At 60.3% G+C, this 24,549-nt stretch overlaps 1 protein-coding gene across 1 annotated transcript; it reads right to left on the reverse strand.

The window, feature by feature from the left end:
- Positions 1-6,791: 6,791 nt before the first annotated feature.
- Positions 6,792-23,890, reverse strand: ADAM11 (ADAM metallopeptidase domain 11; the record flags this gene model as incomplete). The annotated part of the gene is made up of 26 exons (XM_079797165.1): positions 6,792-6,868; positions 7,453-7,543; positions 7,631-7,745; positions 7,835-8,003; positions 8,095-8,214; positions 8,663-8,762; positions 8,987-9,050; positions 9,162-9,212; positions 9,754-9,834; positions 10,198-10,290; positions 10,407-10,478; positions 10,561-10,660; positions 11,162-11,213; positions 11,352-11,442; positions 11,554-11,638; positions 12,172-12,338; positions 12,541-12,612; positions 12,685-12,759; positions 13,097-13,164; positions 13,233-13,299; positions 13,694-13,769; positions 13,856-13,941; positions 14,867-14,933; positions 15,128-15,204; positions 23,194-23,369; positions 23,827-23,890. 26 exons carry the CDS (start codon positions 23,888-23,890, stop codon positions 6,820-6,822), a joined length of 2,328 nt encoding a protein of 775 aa, XP_079653291.1. The 3' UTR covers positions 6,792-6,819.
- Positions 23,891-24,549: the final 659 nt, after the last annotated feature.

Consider the following 24,549-nt stretch of genomic DNA (forward strand, 5'->3'; position numbering starts at 1 on the left):
CAGATTCAACTCGTTACACAGAACAGTTGTGGGCCAGCTCAATGTTATGTTTACTTTTCCCCTCTCCTAGCTCAACATCCAACCATCCGGCCTGCTTTAGTCTTAGGATGGCACTGCTATTTCTCATTCAACAAACATCTATTAAACACCACGAATGTTGCAGGCACCAGATTACTCACCGGGAATGTGACACTGTCCAAGGCACCCCTAGCTCCCCGCCCCCTCATGGGCAGAGCGGCTCTCACCAGGCAGAGTGCTGAGTGCTCTGTGGGGGAGACCCTGACCCAGGCTGGCTTCCTGGAGCGAGTGACATAAACTGAGACCCAGAGGATGTTAGCAGGTACAGTGGGGGTGAAGTCGTAAATGAGGCCAAGGTCCAAGGGCGAGAACCATCAAGGAACTAAAAGACATCCCTGAGGTTGGAACCGAAAGGGGAAGGTGGGCCCAAAATGAGCTGAGAGGCACGTAGGGGACAGTTGAGCCCGAGCTCCAGGGGTGAGGAGGGACTGGAGCGGAACGGCCAGAGGAGTGGCGTGACCGTTGCTAGGATCCCGATGCTGGGATGGACAAGGAGGTGCATGTGGAGGTGGCAACCCTGAGAGTTTGCCCCAAGGACTGGGTGAGTGTGGAGCGCGGCTACGGCTACAGCGTTTGGACAGGGTCAAGCCTGGGACTAATGAGAGGGCACGATCCTCTTGCGGCAAAGCCACGTGCAAGTCCCAGCACAATTATAGCCAAAGGCTATGGTTGTAAGCTAGACCTTATGGTCCGAACCTGTGGTCCCACGTGGCTAAGTGAGATGGGCTGTGGGAAGTGCAGCAAGTAAACAAAGCTTGATCAGGTGCATGTAATTGAGTAGATTCAAAACCAGAGAGAACGTTGTAAACATCTTGACCACGCCCCTACTTTGCCTCCTGGAATCTGGCTATAAAATAAAGACTCGGCTTGCAGGCCCTGGTGCTGGCTCTCCATCAGAGAGGGCAGCGTCCCACCCAGACCCAGCTTTCATTCGCTTGTCTGTCTTTTCTCAATCCTTCACCGCCCCCTCTCCAGCTCACCGAACCTGGCTGTGCTGGCGCAGCAGATATGGCGCCCAATGTGGGGCTGAATATGGGGAACAGGGGCCTGAGCTCAGGTTCACCCATGGCCGTGCCGGCTCGGCACAAATGAGTGCTGAGGAAATGTGATGGCCGCAGGCATGTCCATCAAGAAACGTGGCTGTGCCCTGGCCGGTTTGGCTCAGTGGATAGAGTGTCAGCCTGCGGACTGAAGGGTCCCAGGTTCGATTCCGGTCAGGGGCACATACTTCAGTTGCAGGTTCCTCCCCGGCCCTGGTCGGGCACCTGCAGGAGACAACCAATCGATGCGTTTCTTTCACACTTACATTTCTCTCTGTCTTTCCCCCTCTCTTCCACTCTCTAAAAATCAATGGAAAAATATCCTGGGGTGAGGATTTAAAAAAAAAAAAAAAAGGAAAAGAAATGTGGCTGTAAAGATGTGGGGCTGGTGGCCAGAGGTGGGGTTTGTTTTTAAGGCCGGAAAGGTCTAGGGCTTTGGGAAGAAGGAGATGGCAGGGGAGAGGGTTGGTAAGGGGCAGGATGATGTCCTCAGAAGGTAGGAGGCCCTGGGGTTCCATGTAAAGGGGAGGGGTTGACCTTTGCGGGGAGAACCCAAGGGTAAGAAGGCAAGTGGGGCTCCACGTGGCCTTAAGAGTGGGTTTTCAGACAGAGGGGAGTGGGAGGGGAGAGTTAACTGGGTGAGCAGCGGTGGGGTGGCGTGAGGGTGGACTTAAATGGCCGGAGAGGGAGGCACCCCCACCAGGAAGGGCAGGTGCCCCCGCGTCCTTGCTGTGAGCGCCCAGTCAAGGTTGGAGACTGCAGTTCTGTAATGACGTCCGTCTGGGCAACCCCGAGAGTCTCACCCCCTAATAGCAGCCCTGCCTCCCACCACCCCACTCCTGTGCTGAAATCCGCAACCAGAAATGACCCTCCGATGACAGGAGGGACGGGCGCCTCCTGACCAATGAGGTTTCCTGGGATGAACTTCACAGTCTGTCCTCGGGGGAGACGCGGGGACCGAGTCCTTGCCGCGGCCTCTGGAGTGATGGTGGCTCCTTATTTCAGAGGCAGCCAGGCTCAGGCTCAACCTGGAGGAAGCTCCTGGGGTCAGGCCGGCGAGCGGCAGACAGGGAGTTTATTTTTAAACCCAAGTGGGCACTACAGCTGCCAGGGAGAAGCAGACGGTTCTTGAGGAGAACAGAGATTGGCAGCTGGTCAGACACTTGTCAGGAAGCCCGCAGGCTGCCAAGTGGGCAGGGGTTCAGGTGGCGGAAGGCCAGGGTGTGCGCGAGGGGTCGGCGTGGGGCGGGGCAGTGAGGACACAGAAGCATTGCCTGAGCAGGCCGCGGGGGGGCCCCCCCGGATGGAGCCCAGCGGCCAGGGTTGCCCGAGCCAGCACAGGGCCAGTGAGTGCGCTGGGCACTGCCGTCCCCCTTCCCCCGAGGGTGGCTCAGGCTTGGTCTCCATTCATGGTCAGATGGACCCTGTGAAGAGCTTTGCGGAAGAGCGAGGGGCAGTGAAGCGTTAGGGGGGTTATGTCAGCATTCTAAGGGGGGGCCGATGGCACCTTGTCCCCTTATAAATAGCCGAGCTGGAATGCAGGGGGGGCGGCGGGGGGAGGCTCTCGCCAGCGCTCTGTGGGGGAGACTCTCCATGGCCTCCCGGGCTCGCCCACCTCCTGAAGCAGCGAGACCTTCTCTCCCGAAGGCCCGGGCCCGGGGCCCTCCTGAGCGCCTCTGCCCTGTGAAGGGCTGCCAGGGCACCTTTCTGGCGCTGCCACCAAGGACGACCTCCGGGTTGTCCTATCTCAGGACTCCTAAAGGGCGCGATAGCAACAGTCACGACACGAACCAACTTTCTGTCCTGCCTTCGCTTTCAACCCCAGAAAGCCTAACGGGCCCCCCGTGAACACGAGAGCCGGGGCGCGGGCTCCGAGGGGTTCTGGGTTTGGTGGGAGGTCCTCGGGGACCTGTGTGAGGTGGTATGCAGGTCTCGTAAATGGACCTGTGGTTTCTCAAGAAATGAGACTGAGTCTCCACCTCAAAGACCAAACGTTGACGCTGAAGCCATTACTGACTCGCCCACAAAGTCCTTGAGGCCAGAAGAGGCTTCCTCTCCCCTGTTTTCCTTCCGAAAAGGTTAATAGAAATCTCCTTTTATCTACAGCAAGTTCCTGGGGGCGCGGGGTGGGGGCGGGGTGGGGGGACAGAGCCTCGTTCGGGGCCGGGCACATCCAAGTCTCTTACTAAGTCAAGTTACAATTCCCCGACCCTGCCCAAGTCGTCCTGGCTCCTCGCTTGCCTTCTAGAAAGGACGCACAGGTCCCCTCTGCCTTTAATGAGGTCTGGTCCGTGGCAGCTGATCCAAATCCTTCTTGCTTCAGTTTGTGCCCTCTCGCCTGTCCCGCCTCATTTCAGCTTCACTATTGCTACTTAATAGCATCCGTTGTTGTCTAGACTCCAGCCTCACACCGTCGCCATCCAGCGTGGTAGCCACCGGCTGCACGTGGCTACTGAACACCGGCCATGTGGTCCTGGCCACGGGGAGTGGGGCTCTGATCCGGAAGCTTCCAGCTGCTCATTCTCCCCGGCCCTTGCTGCGGCCTCTATTTCTTGCTCCCAGTATCTCCTCTCTATCCTTCCAGTCCTGTTCCCTGTCCCCACCTCTCTCACTTATCTTTTCCCCCTGAACTAGCAGGACTCCCAGAGCCACAGTCCCCCAGGCCCACCGAGGTCTGAGGGAAAGATAAGAATGATACCCTTCTGGCGCTCAGCCTGGCCCAGCTCCTTCCTGCCCCAGGTGCAGCCGGAGGCAGCAGAGGTGGGAGAAGGACAAACTCCCTGTGGGCCCAAGAGCACTGCCCTTAGATCGGCAGTCTTGGCCCCGCTTCTGGAATCTCTTTGAGAGGCGAGGCCTGGCCTCGCTGGTCTCCCTCCTTTGAGCAAGATGCTTTCCAACTCCCTCCCCGCTGCTCTGCTTTGAAACCAGAGGGCGGTTATCTGAGAGCAGAGGAAGCGGAAGGGCCAGACCCTCCGCCCGGCCTGTGTCCGTTTCCTGGCTGTGGATGGAAAAGTATGCCCTGCCTCCTGCCTCCCAGCGCCCAGTCCTAGGTGCTAGCTTCCTGCCTTCAGTGTCCAGCCCCACCCCCTCCATCACCGCACATCGGCACCCTCCCTCCAGGGCCAGGAAGGACAGGGAAGGGTCCCCCGTCACAGTGCGGTCATTGACGCAAAGGAGAGAGACACAGGTTGGTGTGAGCCCCCAGACAGGACCTTTAATTGATGTCTTCTGTCCCTGCCTCCCCACCCGAACCCCAGATGACGTATTTACAAGATGCTATAGGGAGCCAGGCCCAGGCCCAGGCCAACGCAGCCTCTTATCGTCCCTGGGCGCTGCCAGGGTCCGGGCAGGAGGATGCAGACCGCTGGGAGCCACGAGGACTGGTCACAGGAAGTCTTAAGTTCTCCACCCCCTCACCCACCCCACTCCACCCCCCACCCCCACGTACGCACACAGTCACGTCCGTGTGTGCAGAGGTATTCACACTTGTGCGGAGATGCGGCTCCAAATGCTTGTGCCAGATGCATCGGCCACCTGTGCGCACGTGTGCACCACCAGAGGGCGCCTTAAGGTATCGCAGCAATAGTGCAAAACCCAACCCTCGCCCTCCTGCCCCAGCTTGGGGGTGCTGGTGTAGCAGGACTGGCTAGAGGGGTACTCCACACATCCTCCTGGCTTGGGCAGTGCCAGCTGAAGCTCAGTGTCGAGGACCCAGCCACCCGAAGGGCGACCATGGGTCTCAGTCCATTTGCCCTGAGGGGTGGGGGGGGGGTGCAGATAAACAGGGAGCCGTCTCCTTCAGGATTCCTCTTCCAAGATGCCCCAGAAGCGGAGGGACTGAAACAGGCAGCTCCAAGGCCCGGGGCTGTTCGGAAATCCCTGCTGAGTGTGGGTGGGTATCCCTGGGGAGAGGGGCTCCATTCATTTGTGGCTTTCATCCGTAGGTAGTTTGACCCCCATCTTGCCCCTGCCAGCTGGTCTTCAACAGTCAAGGAGCCAGAGCTCCTCCGTCCCAAGCGAGGGTCACGGGGAAGGCCAAGGGCAGGACTTGGTTTGGAGGAGGACTGAGGAACTGCCTGGCCTCCACCCGTCTCTCACTGCAGTGGGCGGGGCATCCGAGGACATCAGGGGGAAAACTGTAAACTTACTACTCGGCCCTGGAATTGGGTAAGCAGTGGAATGGGTTTGACAGGGCCTTGAGGAATTTTCTAGAAGCTGAGGATCCTACAGGAGACCTGCCTTTTCCCACCTCCTTATGCACATCACAGGCAGAGGCCCTAACCCTCCAGGCACTGGCCACCTCTGGCCTTCCTGCTGGGGAGAGTCCTCCCAGGAACAGACGGCCCAGCCTGGGACCTCTGGGCCACACCAGGGGGCACCTAAACCCTGAGTCAGCCCCAGAACCACCCTTCTTGAAAGGGGGAAGGTGCCATCCTATTTCAGGGACTATTTTGTAGACCCTCAGATACACGCATCCTGGCACGGACAGCAGGATGGTCATTTTAGAATTAAAGACAACCGGGGACATGTGGTCGCCGTGCCCGTCATCCAGGCTTGGGCACGGAACAGGCAGCTTTGGTTTGAATCGGCGCTCAGACTTCTCTCCGAGCTCAGCAGGGCTGAGAGGGGGGAGCAAGCAAGGAAGCCGGCCCCTACCTGGCTGGGGGACGTCCGTGTTCAGTGAGAAGAATCCAGGTGTGGTCGTCCCCGGGGACGGCCGTGCCTCAGCCCCTCCAGTCCCTCCCACAGATTTCAAAACATCCCCACCACGGCCCTGGCCCCAGCACCCCCAGAGTTACATTCATCAATTAAGATTCAGTTTTGTTTTGTTTTTTTAAAGTAGATTTCAGCCCCCTCTCCCTAAGTCCCGGAAAGCTAAAACCCTGTCCCAGCTGCCTGGCTTTGAGGAAGGGCCATCCCAGGCCGTGCCCCGTGGGGCATCCCTCTAGCCCTCCCTGCCGCCTGAGCTGCGGCAGTCTGATGATGGAAGCTACATTCACACAGGGAGAGTCGGTGTGCGAGGCCAAAGCCACATGAGGTGGGGTGGGGGGCCATGAGGGAAATGGCCCTGGCATGGTCCACCCTGATGGTGTGAAGGGCAGGGCCACAGCCCCCCACCCACACCCCCATGGGGCCAGGAGTTGAAAGGCTTGGGCCCGGAAGACATTGCATGGTGCCTCCCTCCACGGCTGGGTGGAGGCAGCCTCCTAGTTCATGGCTGAGATGTGGGCGCCAGGCTCGGAGGGAGGGGGTGGCCCTTAGGCACCTCCGGACCTGGAAGGGAGAGGGGGCATGAGGGGATCATGTGAGGGAGGGCCCAGAGGCTGGCCAGGGAGGGGAGCCGGCAGGAGGTCAGATGGCGGTGACATGAAAGACAAAGCAGATGGGATGCAGAGGTGGGCTCCCTTCCAGGGGATGGGGGGGGGGGGGGCGGACACAGCTCCAGCGTCTCCCTGGCCAAGAGTGGTGTGGCCATAGGAAGAGCAGGAGCAAATGGACCAGGGCCTGAGGGGGTGGTTGGGCAAGAGGAAGTGGCAAGGGCAGGCTAAGGACGTTCCTCCCGAGGAGCGGGCCTCTCCCACCCCTGCAGTGACCGCGGTGACAGTGGGGGTGGGGGAATCGGCCCTTAGCTCCCATCAACAGAATGCGAGGTGACAAATGAGATGGAGACAGGGACAGCGGAGGGATGACGTGGCCAGCATCACACTGCCCCCTGCTGGGTCGGGTCATACCTTCCTCGTCGGATGTTTCTTCAGGAGACAAGGACAGGACAGGCAGAGGGAGAGAGGAAAGAGGCCATTTGCGACCTTCCCCTCCTCTCAGGGAGGGGCCCTGGGGCTGGACACTCGTGACAGGCCCAGGGAGAGAGACCGGGTTTGAGTCGTGACTCTGCAACTCACTCACTGCGTGGCCCGGGGCCTCAGGCCCCTCCTTAGCGCACTGAGGGCGTGAGGCCAGCTCCAGAGCCCCTGACTCAGGTGCCCACAGAACCCCGGAGGCTGGGCGGGGTCTAGAGAGGAGGACACGGCCCTGTCTTGGGCAGCGCTGCTCAGCAACTCTGTGGCTGGAACACGCTGAGGCACCGTGGGGCCCCATTGTCTCATTTTTCAAGAGAAGCTGGAAGTCAGCATTGTTAATGTGAAATCGTTGGGTTTTTAAAATGTGAGCCACTGATTCTTTGAAATGTTAAAGCAAGACCCTGTGGCTGGCGTGGACCCTGATGTAAGAGCTCTGACTTAGCGAATCTCTCAGAGAGGACCCCTCCGCTCCAACAGCCTGGGGTTCCGGTAACCCCCAGGACACGAGGGGCTGTAGGGGGGCAGGTGTCTCTTACTTAAATCCCCAGCCTGTGCCGCCCAGGACGATGGCTGCAACCAGGACAGCCCCGGCGATGGAGCCAATGATGATGTTGGTGCCGCTGGGCCCTGCGGAGGAAGGCAGGGCTCGGTTGGCAGGGACAGGCGTGGCAAACAGAACACACAGAGCCCCACCTCGGCCCGTGCCGGCCTCACCCTTATATTTCTCCGTCTCCCCCGTGGGCGGAGATGTCGGCAGGGGGTTGTGAATGCTGCAGTCTTTGCCTGTCCAATCCGGCTGGCAGATGCACTTCCCTTCGTTGCTGCAGACCTAGAGGTGGGGCGGGGCCAGTCACGGTGAGCAGGGCCCCGTGCCCTCTGGGGAGGCTCTCCTGCCATCCCAGGCCTCCCGGCACCCACCCCGTGGTGGGAGCAGATGCGGCGCTCCCCACTGCCCGGGCAGGTGCTGAAGTTGAAAGCAGAGGCTGGCAGGCAGCGGTGATCCAGGCACAGCATGTTGGGCCCACAGGCTGTGCCATCCTCCACGTAGCTCAGGTCTGAGCCATCGGCCAGCTGCACATGGCCACCCCTGGGGAAACAGCACAGCCATTCTCCGCACATGCGCCCTCCCCCCTCACAGCTGCACCCTCCCCTTCCCCAGCCAGGGTCCCAGCCAGCACCTGCAGTCTAGCTCCTTGCCCTGGTGGTAGAAGGTGACACTGCTGATGTCGCCTCCGAGGTCCCCCAGCCGAGGGGCGCCCGAGATATTGACGCAGAGGAGGAAGCCACAGAGGACGTCCCTGTTGGGGTGGGGTGGAGACAGCGAGTCCCAAGTCTGACCTCTGATCCAACTTGAATTTGCCTTCTCCCCAGACCCTGATATTTTACATATTCTCCCATCGGGACTCACGGGCATAGCCTAGAACAGTGGTCGGCAAACCGCGGCTCGCGAGCCACATGCGGCTCTTTGGCCCCTTGAGTGTGGCTCTTCCACAAAATACCATGGCCTGGGCGAGTCTATTTTGAAGAAGTGGCGTTAGAAGAAGTTTAAGTTTAAAAAATTTGGCTCTCAAAAGAGATTTCAATCGTTGTACTGCTGATATTTGGCTCTGTTGACTAATGAGTTTGCCAACCACTGTGATCTAGAAGAACCTACTGTTCCATCTCTGAAAACAAACAAACAAACAAACAAAAATAACCCCAGGCCCCAGAGCTGGGGAGACTCAACCAGGAACCTTGGCGACTCACTGTTTATTGCACTGGACCCAGCCTGACCCCTTGCGCCCACAGTTGCCACGCTCTGTCCCCTCCACATTCAGCTTCTCATAGCAGAAGCGATCAGCAGCCACTGTGAAAAGACGATGCGAGATGTCACCCCAGTCACAGAACCCACCCCAGCACCTCAGGTCTGCACCTCCAACTCTATGGCTGACCCCCAGTCCGACTGGGACCCTGAGAGCCTGGGGAGCCGCACATTTGGTGGAGGGCATATTTAGCCAGAACCTGCCCCCTCTTCAGACTCTTGATTCTGGGTTCTCCAGAGTCCCCTCTCCGACCCCTAGCCAGACCCACCGTGGCCCCACAGGGCCTGGCACTGCCGGTCCCGGGTTTTGCAGCGACCTCCGTAGCAGCGGCCCTAAGGGATTGCAAGAGACAAAAGGGACTGGCACACTGAGTGGTCAGAGGGGAGGCCACAAACTGTGCTGAGCCCGGAGCTCCAAGGGGGAGGAGCCCCACACCATCATACCTGTTCATGATCGCAGTAGTAACCGTCCAGTTTGTGCAGGTTGGGGGGACACTGCAGAGAGAGGGGCTGGCCTGAGCAGAGCAGCCCCAGGACTGAGAGGTGAGGCTGGCCCCAGGGAGGGGGAAGGGGTGGCCTAATGCCCCCCAAGTGGGGCTCATGGTCAGGGTTCTTCCTGAACAAAGAAAGGTCTGGATTGGAACTCAGATGGTACAGGTGCAAGTCCCATAGCTCTCCAGGCTCCCTGTGTCCTGCACCTCCTTCCCAGGGCTGGGAGAACCTAACGCCTGGCGGATAAGGACTGAAGAGATGTTCACTAATATCATCATCCACTCCGACCCCTTGCACACACCAGGACCGCTGCGGGCGCTGGGAACCCCAGTCAGACTACAAATGCTGGTTTATAATGGAAAGAGGAAAGCCAGGAGGCACGAACAACCCCTTTCTCAGATGAGGAAACTGAGGCTAATCAGCGGTGGCGATGGAACAGAGGGGTGTGGAGAACAGTCGTCGCCCCGACACAGCCACCCAGAACGATAGGATTAGGGGGTGCCGCGCCCCGGGGTTCTGCAGGGCGCCGCCGGGCCAGGCAGACCTGACTGGAGTCGCCAGTGCAGGTCTCCGCGATGTCGCACTCATTCACGGCCTCTCGGCAGGACACACCCCGCGGTTCGTACTAAGGAAAGAAAGGATGCGTTTCCGGGCTCAGGCAGGGATGGCCCCCCTCCCCATGATCCAGCCCCGAGATCTGTACTCCCACCCGTCACGGCTCTTCTCGCCCGGCCCCCATTCATCCCAGGCCCCATCACCGTTCCGCCCCTCCCGCTCCTTCTCAGCAGGTGCCCCGCCCGCTCCTCGCAGCCCCGCCCACAACAGACCCGCACGCCCCGCCCTTCTCCTTCCCCATTGGCGCTTTCGTCTCTCCAAGCCCCGCCCACTCACGTTTGCCCGCCTCCAGCGGCTCCTCCGCTCTAAATCCCTCCCCTTATCCAATCGTCAGCAGCGGGGTCCCTCCTGGCCCCGCCCCCTTCCCCCTCACCTTGCAGCGGCGACAGCAGAGCCCGTCGCTGCACATGGCGTCGTGAGTCAGGGTGCACTTCTTGCAGCAGTTCCCGCCCGCTCGGCTGCACTCCTGAGGGACGCGGGGAGAAGGGGAGGGAGGCCGGCGAGCCCGGACCCTGCCCACCTAGATCCTCCCTCGCGCCCACCCCCGCGTTCCCTGGCTGCCAGCAGGCACAGGCCGCTCACCTGCACAGAACCGCAATCACACTCCTCCCCCGCCTCCACGAAGCCGTTTCCGCACTCGGGGGGGTCCAGCAGCTGGACCGGGACGGTGTGTCAGGGGTCGGACTGGGACTCGAGCCAAGCCTCGCTCCCACGTTCCCCGCCCTTGGGCCGGTACCTTGAGGGGCTTGTTGAAGAGGCAGCTCCCGCCGCCCTCCTGCAGAAACTGGTTGTACTCATCGATGCTGCAGCGCGAGAACTTGCGGGGCAGGTAGAACCTGGGCAGGCAAGAGGAGCCGGTGCCGTTGGGTCCCGGCCCGCGCCTTCCCTTCCAGCCCCACTCTTCAGCCCCTTCTCAAGACTGGGGATGGGCTGCACCGGGGACTCGGTCACCCTGTCGCGGAGGCTGAGGATCTGTGTGCACGGAGACTGCACAGAAATCCTCCTGCCTGCCTGTCAAGCGGGAGCGTCTGGGCGACGTCGCTCGTGTCCCCTTCCTGCCAGGACTCCGAGAGCCAGAAGTTGGAGCGCCAGGAGGGAACAAGGTTTTGGCGGCGCCTAGTGGCGACAGTGGGCACTACGGCCTGGTTAGTTTTGGTGTCTCGCAGGGGAATCTGGGTCTCCCTGTGCAGTGTCCCACAGAAAACTGGGTTTCGTGGAATCCTGAGTGGTCCTGACAGCTGGACCTCTTGAGGCCACCACGTCCAGACTGTCACCCAGTGCTCTTCTGGGACTCTCCTCGTCCAAAGCCTTCCCCTGATTTATTCCCCAAAACTCACCCAGTGTCCTCCATGATGCAGCCCAGCCAGTTGTCCGGACACTTGCAGTCCCCTAAGAGGTGAGCCAGGTATATATAAAGGAGGGTGGATAACAACCCTTCTCCCCCGTCCCCAACACCCTTTTCACTCCTGGAACTGCTGGGTGTGGGTCTGGGCTGGTTATGGGGCCATATGGGGTCTTCATTGATACCTGCTGAGCTCCGGTGTTTATTCCACATCATGCCCAGGTTTTGCCCCAGCGTCTGGGCCAGGGTCACTGCCATGGCCCCCATATTGTCGTACTTGGGGTGAGAAATATGGAGCACAAAGATGTTTACATCCCTCCAAAAGGCACAGGGCTCATGCCCTCAGCCCTCCCACCCCTACCCCAGCTGTGCCCCCACACTGCTCACCTCATTCACACCCCCACCCCTGGACAGAGAGCAGATGCCTCCCACGTAGGCAGCCCCACTACTGGTGCTCTGGAAAGTCCTGCCCCTGGAAGGGAGAGGGTTGTCAGCAAAACCTCCTGCCCTTCCCATAGTGGCTCCCATGGGCGGCGAGGGGCAGACAGGGAGCCTCCCCAACTACAGCCCCTCCTTGGGGAGGTCAGTACTGCCCTTCACGCCAGCCTGTGTGATCTCGGGCAAAGCCTTTCCCCTCTTTGGGTGGGTTTGCCCATAAGCCAAATGAGAGGTTCTCATTAGATCATCTGTAATTGCAAGGACCTTGTATCAGATCCCCCCCCCCCGCCCCCCGCCTCAGGAAAGGATGCTGGGACAGTTTGAAAAGGGAAGAGCAAACGAAGGGGAGGAGATGGGCAGAAGTGGCCAGGGATAGGGGACAGGGGCATCAACTTAAGATGCAGGGGAGGATGCCCGGCCTGTTGCAAGCGGCTGGGGGCAGGTACAAGATAAGACCGACTAGTCCCAGACCCTGCACGATCTCCTGGCACAGAGCAGGGGTTCAGTAACCCGGAGCACCGCAGCCACCAGCAGAGGCTGGCAGGATGCAGGGGGTGGGGGACTCACGAGAAGAGGTGGGTGGCATCACTGGGCTCAGGCAGGCCCTCCCGCCGATAGACCATGAGACGGGCCAGGGTCTCCAGGAGGTCATCCTGCACCTGGATCTTGTCCCCATCTGCCCACGTTTCCATGGCAACCAGCACTATCCGGGTGTTGAGCTGTTCCTTGTACATCTGGGCCCAGAAGGGAGAAGACGGGGAGAAAGCTGGAGGGTGGGAGTGGGTGTGGGGGGCGTAAGGCTGGAGGAGGCCTTCAGTCTGTGCTCCCAGGAAGTGGGGTTCAGTGGCTGGCAGTGCCCTCAATTGCTCACCCCAAGGATATATGTGGCTGGTGGGGGGCTTGGGGTGAGAGGGAGGGGGAAGGCGGGTTGCTCACCACATCCGCCAGGTTCACCACGGACTTGGCGAAGTTGCTGGTGAGGACCACGGACTGTCGCATCTGCTCAAACTGGAGGAAGCGTGGTGGAGGGCCAGGCTGCATCTGCCTCCCCCCAGAGCCGCCCCCAGCCTGGGGACTTACCAGCTGGTGGTCGTTGATCACGATCAGCTCCACATACTTGGTCTCACTGTGCACTGTAGGGTGGCCCCGGCGGACCTGGGGGGTGTGGTGAGCAACTTGGAATCAGTCCCCTCCATGCCTGACGTCATGGCCAAGCCATGGACAGACTTAGGGAGCTGGACTCCATCCAGGGACCATGCCAGCCCCCACGGGCAGGGGTCCCATTCCTCCCCAGCCTTGATATGAGGGCAGGCAACCCTTGTTAGCCCACCGTGGGGACACAGGGAATGAGGCGGGGGGCTCCCTCCCCGAGATAGCTCCCTGGCCCCAGCCACATCAGCCTGAGCTCTTTGCCCCAGCCATGGTTGGGGGTGTCCTGCTCTGGACCGCAGCCTGAGGTCTCTGCAGCCCGAGGTCTGTGCGGGCCCCGTACCTGCCTTTTCCTTCTCAGCCTCGGCCGGTCCGGAGGAGCAGAATGGGCAGGGGCAGCGAACAGGCAGTCTGGGGGGAGGGAGAGGTGAGGGGGGGCACAACCAGTCCCCTCCTCAGCCCCACTTTTCCTCCTTTACCTGGTTCCCTGCATCCAATGGGGGCTGGGAGGAGAGGGGTCCGGTAAATGAGGTGGGGATGTGGTCCCTGTAATGAGGGGAGATGAGTTCTTAGAAGGCTGACCAGGTCTGCTCTGAGCCCAGCTAGGAGGGGGCAGCTCCCTCCCTTCCCCCGCCCCCCCCCCCCCCAGAGAGTGACCCAGAACTGGCCAGAGCTCCCATGTCAGATCTGATCTCTCAGATGCTCAGATTCCCGGGTCAAGACCTGGGGGCGCCCTGAGAGATAGGGGCAAAGGACACTGGATCCCAATGGAAGGTTACTTGGAGGACAGGGGGGACATTGGAGCTGGGGGCAGGGGAAGGGAATCAGAGCTGGGGTCACCGAGGGCAGTGAGGCTGAGGTTACCAGGGGAGGGGGAGGGGACAGGGACAGCCATCAGGAGGAGCATGGCGGGCTATCGGGGGGAGCAGTGAGGGCTCACCTGGGGGGGTCCCCGAGGCCTGGCCATCTCCCTGGGCTCCATGATATAGGTGAAGTTCCCGTCCGAGAAGACCCCACTGCAGAGAGAGAGGCGCAGCTCCCCACCGTCCCCAGGCCGGGGCTGGAGGCTTTGCCAGGCCGCCCAGCCCCTCCCCATACTCACTGCAGCCCTTGGCAGGTGGAGAGAGCAGCAAAGGAGTGGGGGTTCCCTCGGAGCCTCCCCTGGTAATAGCAGTGGTCTCCAGCCCCCTGGAGGAGCAGCGGAACGTAAGCGGACATGCCCCCTGCCCTGGGAGGACAGGGGAGGGCCGCTGCAGGTGCCCGTGTGCAGGTGGCTGCGGCCTGGGTACACCTGGGTTTCACGGCCTGGCTCTACTCCTAACTGGCTGTTTCACCCTGGGCAATTTCCTGGCCTTCTTTGGGCCTCCTTCACCTCACCCACAAAATGAAGAAGTTGGACTACATCTGTGGTTCTTAACCATTTGTTCGGGCTGATGCAGGGACCCCAGACTCCTTTGAGAAGAATAGCATTCATACAGCACCTACTATGTGCCACACAATTTCACACATAGTGTGTTCACAGATGCCATTGCCTCCGTGGACCACCCCTGGACACCTGGTCTGTGTCTGAGGAACGGTGAGCAGCATGTGTCCTCCTGGCCCGGCTCCTGGGTCAGAGGGGACCAGCAGCCCCTCCCCCTGCTTCCTGCAGAATTACTTGTGCTCCAGTTACTGAACAGGCTGGGGGGGGGGGGGGAGGCTATTTATAGATACTCATTCATCTTGGCTGGGTCCCGGGGCCTCCAGGGCTGGCACCCTAGTATCCCAAGCGGCCAGGGATTCCCAGAGCCTTGGTGCTGAGCAAAAGGACATTCCCCCAACAGCCCCCTCCCAGAATGTCTGGGCGTGGAGCAGTGAGGGTGCATGAATGCCTCCATGCTGGGCAGAGAGCTGGCTGGGCTCAGGCCTCGGGAGCTGAGCAAGAGGAGCTCAGGGCTCCACATACCCTTTGACATGCCACCCTGACTGCGACCCTCAAAACCTCAAGGTGGGGAGAAAGGGAGGGTCCTGAGGGGCCAGGCCCATCCCAAGCGTAAAGTACACCCCAGATCCCATCTCAATGGCCTCCTGTCCTTTCATTCCACCCGCCCTGTCCCCTTCCAGCGTCACTCACCGTGCTACGCTGGGTTGTCCCCTCGCGGCTGAAATGGCGCTCCACGTATTTGGAGGAGAGAAGGTGACTGGAGCAGAATGGGCAGGAGGAAGGAACGGGTCACTGGTGGGTCTGGGTCAGGCTTGGGTCCCGCCTCAGCTCAGATCCAGACCCCCTGCCCCGGCTCAGTCTCCCCACCCCACCCATCCATCCAGCCAAGGCCAGGCCATGCCGTGCTCACCCGCCTGTAGCCCCTCCTCCCAGGCTCAAGGCCACACTCACTGGTTCAGCTCCAGGTCCAGAGTGAAGTTGGAGTTGAAGGCTGGGATGACGAAACTCACCTGGGCCAGGTGGACAGGCTGGGGGTGGGGAGAGGGCAGAGGGAGGGTCAACCTGGGGAGGCCTGAAGGTGGGAATTGGGGAGTCAGGGGAACCCCAGAACAGGGAGAAGGGAGAGCCCAGTCCAGCAGCTGTGGGGACCACTGATTTTGGGGGAAGATGCTTTGCACAAGACCCTGTTCCTTCCCTGGGGAGTGTGCACACCTGGGCACAGCCCACTCTGCCCTCTGGGTCAGGGCACAGTGTGCAACGTAGGGGGCAGGTGCCAGCCCACCCTCTGTGGGGTCAGTCTCGGGAGCAGCCAGGATGCAGAGGGCAGCTTGGCCTGCTCCCTGCCTCAGGCCAGGCCCTCCCTGCTGTTGGCAGGGCCGCCCCACCCTCAGGTGGACTCAAGGGAGGCCCTCAGAAGTATTACAGGTAAGGGGCAAACAGGAGATGGGGTGCAGTGTGACCCTGGGAACCGGCCGAAGCGGTGCCTTCCTTCCTGCCTCCCTACCCTGGCCCAGCCTCAGTTTAAGGAGGAGGACCTTGGACTCTGCAGACAGGGGTGGAGTGGGCTGGAGTTGGTCACGGGGCCCCTGGAAGCTGGGGTGATGGGCTGATGCCGTCCTGTCAGGACAAAAGAACTTGGCTCCTGTACCCCAATTCCATTGCCCAAAGCAGCTCATCTTTAATATTTCAATCCCGTGGTTAATTTTTAAACACGGAAGTTTTCCTGATAAATTTTTCAGAGGGGCCTTTGCAGTGGGGCTGGGAGGCTCCAGGTTGTCATGACAACGCACCAGGCCTGAACAAGCGACTGTGGGGGTTGGAGACTCCAGACGTGAAGCCAGTGTGCCTAGAGGGAAGCCACCCCAAGAAAAGAAGGGACAGGAGAGTTTGGGTTGAGGGGGAGTTGGGCTCCTCAGCTCCCAGATCCCCACCCCACGCCTCAGGTCCTACAAAGATCAGGAAGTGCGGGAGAGGGTGGAGCCTTCTTCCTGCCCGGCCCCTTTAAGGAGACTGGAATCCAGGCCCCCAGGTGAGGGTCCCACCCCTGGGCCATGAAGAGGTGAGGAATTTGTGCCTTTCTTTTGGGAGAAGCAGGTTGCAGGGCAGAAGGAAGCCCTGAGTCATGAAATCCCATAGTCCCAGGCTAGCTGGCTTCCTCATCAACCACCTAGATTTCTACTGAGCAGTTATGATGTGCCTGGCACTGTTCCAAATGCTTTACAGGTCTTATCAGATTTGATCTTCCCAACAACCCAATGGGGTAGATGCTACTGCTTTCCTTATCTGACAGATGGGAAACTGAGCCAGAGATGCTAACTAACTTGCCCAAGGTCATACATCTAAGAAGTGATGGAGCCCGGCCGGCAGGGCTCAGTGGTTGAGCATCAACCTATGAACCAGGAGGTCACGGGTTGATTCCTGGTCAGAGCACATGCCCGGGTTGCAGGCTCGATCCCCAGTGTGGGGTGTGCAGGAAGCAGCCGATCAATGATTCTCTCTCATCACTGGTGTTTCTAACTCTCTCTCCCGCTCCCTTCCTCTCTGAAATCAATAAAACTATATTTAAAAACAAACAACAACAACAAAGCAAAGACGTGGTGGAGCTGGGATTCAAGCCCAGCAAATCAGCTTCCAGGGCCTTCTGACCCCAAAGGTGAGGTAAGATGGAAATGGCCCGGGGCCATGAGAGACCCTGGGAGAGGGGGTGAGGTGGGGGCAAAGGGCCAGAGCTTGGGTAGACAGCCCTCTGAGCCTCCAGGACACTGACTCACCCCATCCCAGGCTGACTGAGGCTCCAAGCTCCACCCTGAACCCCTAGAGCATCGGTCACACTTGAACTAGAAAGTCAAGGACAAGTAGGCACTGCTTCTCTCTCCTCCCCACTGGCCTGGACCATCTCTGCTCTGCCCGCCACCCCCCCCCCCCCAGGGGAGACCAAATAACTGGGCAGGTTTGTCTGTTCCCACCCAAACAGGGGGTGGGGAGACACAGGGGGTTATCCCTCTCAGAAGGATGAGAAAGACCAGGCAAACCCACCTCGGTCCCCAAGATCTCTGTACCCCAGGCACCTGGGAAGGGGGCTCCTGCTGGCACCAGAGTCCTGACTCCCCAGGCAAGCTTTAGGCCCATGCTCGATCAAAGCCAAACTGCTCCTGGCCTGGCCTGCCTCCTGCCCCTGACCTGCCCCTGACTCCTCACATCATTCCTCGCGAGCCTCCCCTGTCCCCTGTCCCCCTCCCTCCTCCGGGCCCAGCTCAGCACAGCTGGTGACCGGCCGGCTAGGCCTCGACCCTATGCCCTGCTCTGGCTTCTTGCTCCCTTGCTCCCCGGCCATCCGACTCTCACGTGCTGCGGCTCATTTGATCTCAACCGGCCCAGGATGTCTGGTGCTCATCTTACGAATGCCAGGCCGAGGCTCAGGGAAAGACACTTGGAGGTGACTGGCCCAGGGCCACGCTGGGGAGATACAGGGTCAAGTCTCCCTCTCCGGCTGGAGTTGGTGCCACGGCAGCTGTGGCCACCTGGCCGGAGTGGCATGCCCTCCCCAAGGCTTGCCTGTCGCCAGCTCATCGGCCATCTGACACCTGCTTGCACCAGGTGTCGGGCCTGACCAGACACAGAGTGAAGAGGGAAGGAGGCAAAGATCCCGCTGAAATCCCAAAATACAAATACGGAGGCCAGGCCTCCACCCCAGACCTACAGGATCCGTCTCGGGAAGGGGGAGACCAAAGCTCTTTAGGGTTCCCTAACGCCCTAGAAAATGTGAACATCCAGGCACTGTCCCCCAGAGCGTCACCCTGAATCCTCCTCCAGAACCTCCACCTCCTGCCTCGACCTCCTCCTCCTCACCCTCTTCTGCAAAGCTGCACCCACCCGCCCACAGAGGCTGTGGCCCTCTGCCCCTGGCCGTTAGGCGGTTCTTCACATCTCCATTCAGCTTTTCACCTGGGTGACCATTAGTCCCTGGAGCGCAGGCTGCACCTGCCTTTGTCCCTGCCGGGCTCAACGCTCACGTCGAATAGAAAGGCATCCGAAGGCCTGAGTGAGCTGCTTAACCTCTCTGAGCCTCAGTTTCTCCATCAGTGAAATAGGGTTGTTAAGATTAAATGAAAGCCCCTTTTTAAAAATATATTTCTACTGATTTCAGAGAGGAAGGGGGAGGAAGTGAGAGATAGAAACATCAATGATGAGAGAGAATCATTGATCGGCTGGCTCCTGCACGCCCCCCACTGAGGATCGAGCTGGCAACCGGGACCCTTCAGTCCGCAGGCCGGGGCTCTATCCACTGAGCCAAAGCGGCTAGGGCATGAAAGCCCTTTTTAATGTGTTATTATCACAAGGATTTGTAATAATACTAAGTGAAAAGGAGGAAGTGTAAATGGTCCAGCTGAACAGGGCTTTGAGGAACTGGCTAAACTGCACGACCTGGCTGGCGGCAGATGGGGAGGAGCCAGAGAAGCAGGGGCCCACCTGAGAAATCCCCTCCCCCAGCTGCAACTCCCCCCAAGTTCCCCAAGATGCAATGAGGCTCCACTCATGATCAGGGCAGCGGGAGTCCCAGGTAGAAGAATCGGATGAATTTCTGATAACCAGATTCGGCCTACATTTTTGAGGACAGAGTCACTTCCTTAAAGGTCATTAGTCCCTCTGAAGACAGACTTTGGACAGCTGGGTCCCTCCAGGCAGCCAGCAGGGAGGTCAAGCCCACAGGCCTGAGTCTGGCCGGAGAGGCAAGATTCTTGTTCAGGTTGCTCCCCTGAACCCCACCCAGAGCCTGACAGGTAACCCCCAAATGCCCTGGCTCCTGTTTCTGACACGCAGCCCTCATGCCAGCACCTGGCCCCACACTCAGGAGGGAGGGCAGGCCTCACAGATGTTGAGCATCTGCTCTTGCTGGATCCTCGGCAGGACACCTGTGCACACATCATCTCTGCTCTTCACAGCAGCCGGGGCAAAGTGGAGATGACGATGATCCCCATTTTAGGGACGGGGAAGGTGGGGTTCAGAAGGCATCGGCGGCTTGCCCAGGCCGTGCAGACAGAAGCAGGGGAGCTGGGACTCACCGAGCCCTGTCCTGCTCCAAAGCCACAGGGGCAGCCTTTCAGAGAGGAGTTGTTGAGCCTCCTGCGTGACCTCTCCCTCTGCCCAACCTCACGGCAGTGCTCAGTTCACAGGCGTTGCCCGAGGGCTTGCAGGGTGGCATCTCCAGTCAATGCTGGTCTGCGCAGTTCCCCAGGGAGCTCAGCCCAGTGACTGAGGTCCTGCCCCCCGCTGGCTCAGCTGAGGGTCTGTCTCCTGGGCCTGGGACCCCTCACCCAAACAGCCCTGTTCTCTTACCCACGTCCTGCCTGCTCCTTGCTTCGGAAGGAGTTTGGGTTCCCCAGGGGCAAGCACAACCCACACAGCAGTTTAGTGTGGGTTAGAAGGGTCCCCCTCAGAACGCAGGCAGCCTCATGAGCCCACTGACTTCATTCAGCCCACGTGACCGGGCACCCTGTGCTCCGAACAACCAGCCCCTGTGGGCCTGCTTGTCCTCCTGCCTCACCCCTCAGCTGCAGGCTCCCTGCGACCACAGGTTTCGGCACTTCCAGAACCCTACATCTCTGGACAGAAGTGAGGTGCTGAGAGCAGTTGCAAAGAGGAAAATGGGTCCCCTGTGCCCCTCTTCCCTATACCCCCGAGCGAGAAGCAGACAGTGCACTGGTTAAGAATGCTTCTCTGGAGCCCAGCCGGTGTGGCTTAGAGGTTGAGCCTCAGTGGGTCCCAGATCCCTTGCTTCTGACTGCATAGCCTGGCCAAGCCATGAACCAGGAGGTCACGGTTCAATTCCCGGTCAGGGCACATGCCTGGGTTGTGGGCTCGGTCCCTAGTAAGGGGAGTGCAGGAGGCAGTCAGTCGATGATTCTCTTTCATCCCTGATGTTTCTCTCCCTCCCTCTCCCTTCCTCTCTGAAATCAATTAAAAAAAAAAAAAATATATATATATATATATATATATATATATATTTAAAAAGAGTGCTTCTCTGGGTATCAATCTTGACTCTGCTACTTAAGTGCTGTGTGACCTGGGTAGTTACTTCACTTCTCTGTGCCTGTTTCCCTATCTGTGGAACGGGAATAGTAACAGCATCATCTCCTGGAGTTGTGATGATGAAATAAATTAATAAACGTAGCCCTGGCCGGTGTGGCTCAGTTGGTTGAGCATTGCCCCATGCACCCAAAGCTCCCTGGGTTTGATTCCTGGTCAGGGAACATGCCCAGGTTGGGGGTTTGGTCCCGTCGGGTCGGGGTCCATAAGGGAGACAACCCATTGATGTTTCTCTCTCTCTCTCCCCGTTTCTTTCTCTCTTCCTCTTTCTCTAAAAATATCAATAAAAATATATTTTAAATTAATTTTAAAAAATTAATACACATAAAGGCAGAAGAGTGCCTGCCCCAGTAAGTGCCCAGTACATTGTAACTTCTCTAGCTTCTAATTCCTGCCGGTCACCTTCCCTCCTCCCAGTCCCCCCCGCCCCCACCAAAGCAGGAGTCCTCGCACACCAAACCCTTTCCTGTCACCGATTCCTGGTAGGGGGTGGGCTGAGATTGTTATCATCATCGTCCTGATTTTACCATGGGCGCAGGAAGGTGCCATGAGCAGCCCAAGGCCAGAGCAGCACTCCGGCCAGCCAGCCAACACGTGCCTCCACACTCACCACATGACCCACAGCAGATGGAGATCTTGCTGCTGACCCATCGCCTTGCTTGGCCTGAGGTCCTAACCCAGTGCGATCACTTCGGACAAAGCCCAGGGGCGCCAGGGAGGGCATTCCTGCTGGGACACTCGGGCTCAAGGTTGCACTGTCTCCACCATCAGCCCCGAGGTTGAGGCCACAAGTGCTCCGGGGAGAGACGCCAGGTGGGAGGTAGGGGGTTTGCCACGTCTCCTCTGGTCAGGGGGAATATTCCGGACGTGTCCTTTTGTCTCCCTGGGCCTTCCACCTTGCACTGGGTGGGGCTGGGGGCCTGCCCTCAGTGCCAAAGTCCAGAGTCCCTGGGGGCAGTGGGCAGTGGCTGGTCTTGAGAAAAGGACTCCACTGCTTAAGATCTGATTGACTTTGTTTCTTTTGCTTGTTTGTTTGTTTTTCTAGGATCTGACGGACTTTGGGCAAGTTATTTTAACTTGTCTGAGCCACAGTTTGCTGATCTGCAAAACGGGCAGACAAAAGTTACCTGCCTTACAGACTTGTAAGAATTCCACCTAAGGGGAAACTGAGGCACAGATAAGGCCAGCCTATGAGTAAGTTCCCTGGGGAGGCTGCAGTGGGATAACTGTGAAGGCGGAATCCCAGAGAGACTCTCCCCCACTGGAGGCGACCATTGCCTCACAGATCCACACCCCTCCCCCCCCACCTCCTCAGACAGCCCCTGGTCACTCGTACACACATCACACATGTCGCCCACTCACCAGCAAAGCGACACCCAGAGACTCTCCCTCCTCTGCATACCCAGTCCGTTCCGTCCAACTGGGCCCATCCAGCTCTCCGCACACTCACAGGCACCCCCATCCCCCAGAACAGCCCCCCTTCTGGTGGACTCTGCTGAAGGAGCACCCCTCTTCCTCCCTGCTTAGTCCTGTGCTTTCTCTCGCTTTGTCCTCTGACCCCACCTGCAGCATCACCCATTGTCCTATCGGGACATCCCCCAAAGCACAGACAGGAGTCCTGACACTCCGGCCCAGCAGTCAACGCCTGGCCAACATAGCCGTGGGGTGTACGGTTCACAGGTGGGGGTACACTAGGGAAGAGAGTCAGACTAATGGCCACACCCAGCCAGGACACCCCATCCCTGGCCTTGGGACCATGCCTGCTGCCCATCTACCGCCTCCCAGGGAGCCTGGGTAGGCGCTGAAGGCAGCCTCCCCCTCTTTCCCTCCCACCCCCCACCTCCCCCAGGCCTGCCTGCTCAGGACCATTAACTCCCCCTTCCCCCACTCTGCGCTGCCCTGAGTGATGGTCCATCTATTATGCATGCTGCCTTCCTGCTCCACTCCATTTCCCGAGTGCCGCCCCTGCACCCCCACAGCCCCCTCCACCCCCCTCTAAGGGCTTTTAACCAAGTACATTAGGCAGGGCCAGATGCCAGTCTGACAGATGTCCACAGCGTTAGCCTCCGTTTCCCTCCTTCCTCCCCCTGCCCAGCCCAATGGCCTCCCACCACTCCAAGACTTCAGTTGCCCAAACTTCCAAGCCTCCTCTGAGTCTCCTTCTATTTCTGCCAGCCCTTCACCATCCCACCCCGCCCTCCGCCCGCCCCCGTCGGCCTGGCTAACTTTCAGCTTTCAGCTCCTGGAGAGCTGAGGCAAGGCGTGCTGAATGAATATTCCATCTGGGTGATTATTATTCACATGATATTAATTAATTATTAATTGCAATTAATCTCCTTCATTCCTAACCTTCCTCTGGGAGGCAGGAGGGGCCCGACAACTGAAGGGGACAGGGGGTGGTGGCATTTGTGGGTGTGCTTGAGGCCCGGAACCTTTTCCCAGGGCCCCACCCTCAGCGAGGGCAGGAAGGAGAACAACATGCCTATCAGCGCAAGGGGGAAACTGAGGCAGGAGCAAGCACTAAGCTGTTCCGAAAAATCCCACTACGAGTGGCTGTGGCAAGAACCCAGGAACCCTGATCCCAGGCTCTCAGCTGCTTCTTCCTGCCCTTCCTGCCCTACCCAAGGCCCGTTTGGAATAGAACCACTTGCTTTGGCAGGAGAGGAGTGGGGGCTGGCAGGAGGCTGGCCAAGACTGGACTGAGCCCTGGCATTTCAGTGCGCTGAGGGCAGGGGACCCCCATGACGGTGGAGAGGCCGGGAGCGGGGCAGGTGGGTGCTCCCACTAGTGGGCTCCGTGGTGTCCATTGTACTGAAGGGAAGCATCAGGAGCCAGCTGCCTGGGAGGCACCCAAACCTGGGCCACCCCTGGCCTCCCGTGGGCTCTAAGGCCTGCTCCAGCCCCTGGCCTCCCGGCTCAGCCCCACTCACTGGGCCGCCGGGTGGCTCCTGGCGGACTCTGGTGTCCAACTGCTGCTTCCGGACTTCTCCCCCGGAGCTCTCCCCCACCAGACGGCTGGGCTCGGTGACCTCAGGCACTTCTGGGCCCCACAACCGAGGTGCCACCCTCCAACGCAGAACTCCAGCAGGACCCCAGGTCCCAAGCCCTGGGGAGACAAGGCCATGGCTATAGGCAGCTGCCCACCGTGGGGCAAGAGACTTGGGAGTGGGTTGGGCACCCCCAGCCTCCCCTCTGGCATTGCCCTGGCGGCCTGGGGGAGGAGATACGCTGCCCTGCAGAGGGAGAGTCCGAAGGGATGGGGAGGGGGCCGGGAGCTTCACTCCTGCCCAATTGTCACGACTGCCCCCCCACCCCACCCCGCAAGCCCGCAGAGACCGACAGGACCCGCGGGCCAAAGGCAGGGGATGGCCGCGGTGGGGCGGGCCAGATGGGGACAGGTGGGTGTCCGCGTCCTCCCTCCGCCCCGCCCCCACCCTCCCGCGCTCCGGACCGGTTGTCATCCCCAGCACTGCGGGGAAACGTGGCTGCAGCAGACACCGCCGCAAACCCGGGGCGGGGGCGGGGCGGGGGCGCGGGCCGGGCGGGCGGCGGGGGTCACTCACCGGGCGTGGGTAGCAGCGGCAGCAGCAGCAGCGCCGCGATCGCCCAGCGCCGCAGCCGCCTCATGGCTCGTTCATACCCTCCGGCCCGGGGGCTGCGGCGGCGCGGCGCGGCGCGGGCGGAGGCGGGACGCGGGCGGGGGCGCGGGCTGCGGAGCGGCGGGCGGGGGCGCGGGCTGGACGGGGGGCGAGGCTGGCGGCGGCGGGGAGGGCGCCCGGCTCAGTGCGCTCCGGCCGCGGCCATCCCGGCGGGGCGGCGGGCCGGGTTAAGAGCGGAGCGGCGAGCACGTGAGCGGAGGGCCCGCCCCCGCCCCCCGGGCCCCCCCAGCCCGGCAGGGCCCGGGCCGCCGCGACGGGAGGACAAAAGAGGCGCCGCCCCGGGGCCGGCCTTCCTCGGCAGGTGCGGGGCCGGACGCACCGGTTCCCACCTCGCGACCCCCGCCTCGGCGACCGATCCCTGGCGAGGGGAGCTCCGAGCACCGGCAGGTTTTTAGGGGGAAGGAGGCAGGGTGCACAGGAACCCCCGGGCTGGGACCGGGTGACCGGCCGTCTGGGAACCTGTGAGATCGAGATGCGGGGGCGTGGCTGTCCCCGGCCCAGGTCCCCCCCTGGGGCGTTCTATACCGAGGGGGGACCAGCGCGGAAACCCCCCAAATCCCCAGCCGACCGACAGAAGGCTTTGGAGCTGGAAAGGTTTGGGGCCGGGGGGACTGGACTGAAGGGCAG

This window comes from Cnephaeus nilssonii (assembly GCF_951640355.1).
Source record: "Cnephaeus nilssonii genome assembly, chromosome: 19".
NCBI classification, from domain to species: domain Eukaryota; kingdom Metazoa; phylum Chordata; class Mammalia; order Chiroptera; family Vespertilionidae; genus Cnephaeus; species Cnephaeus nilssonii.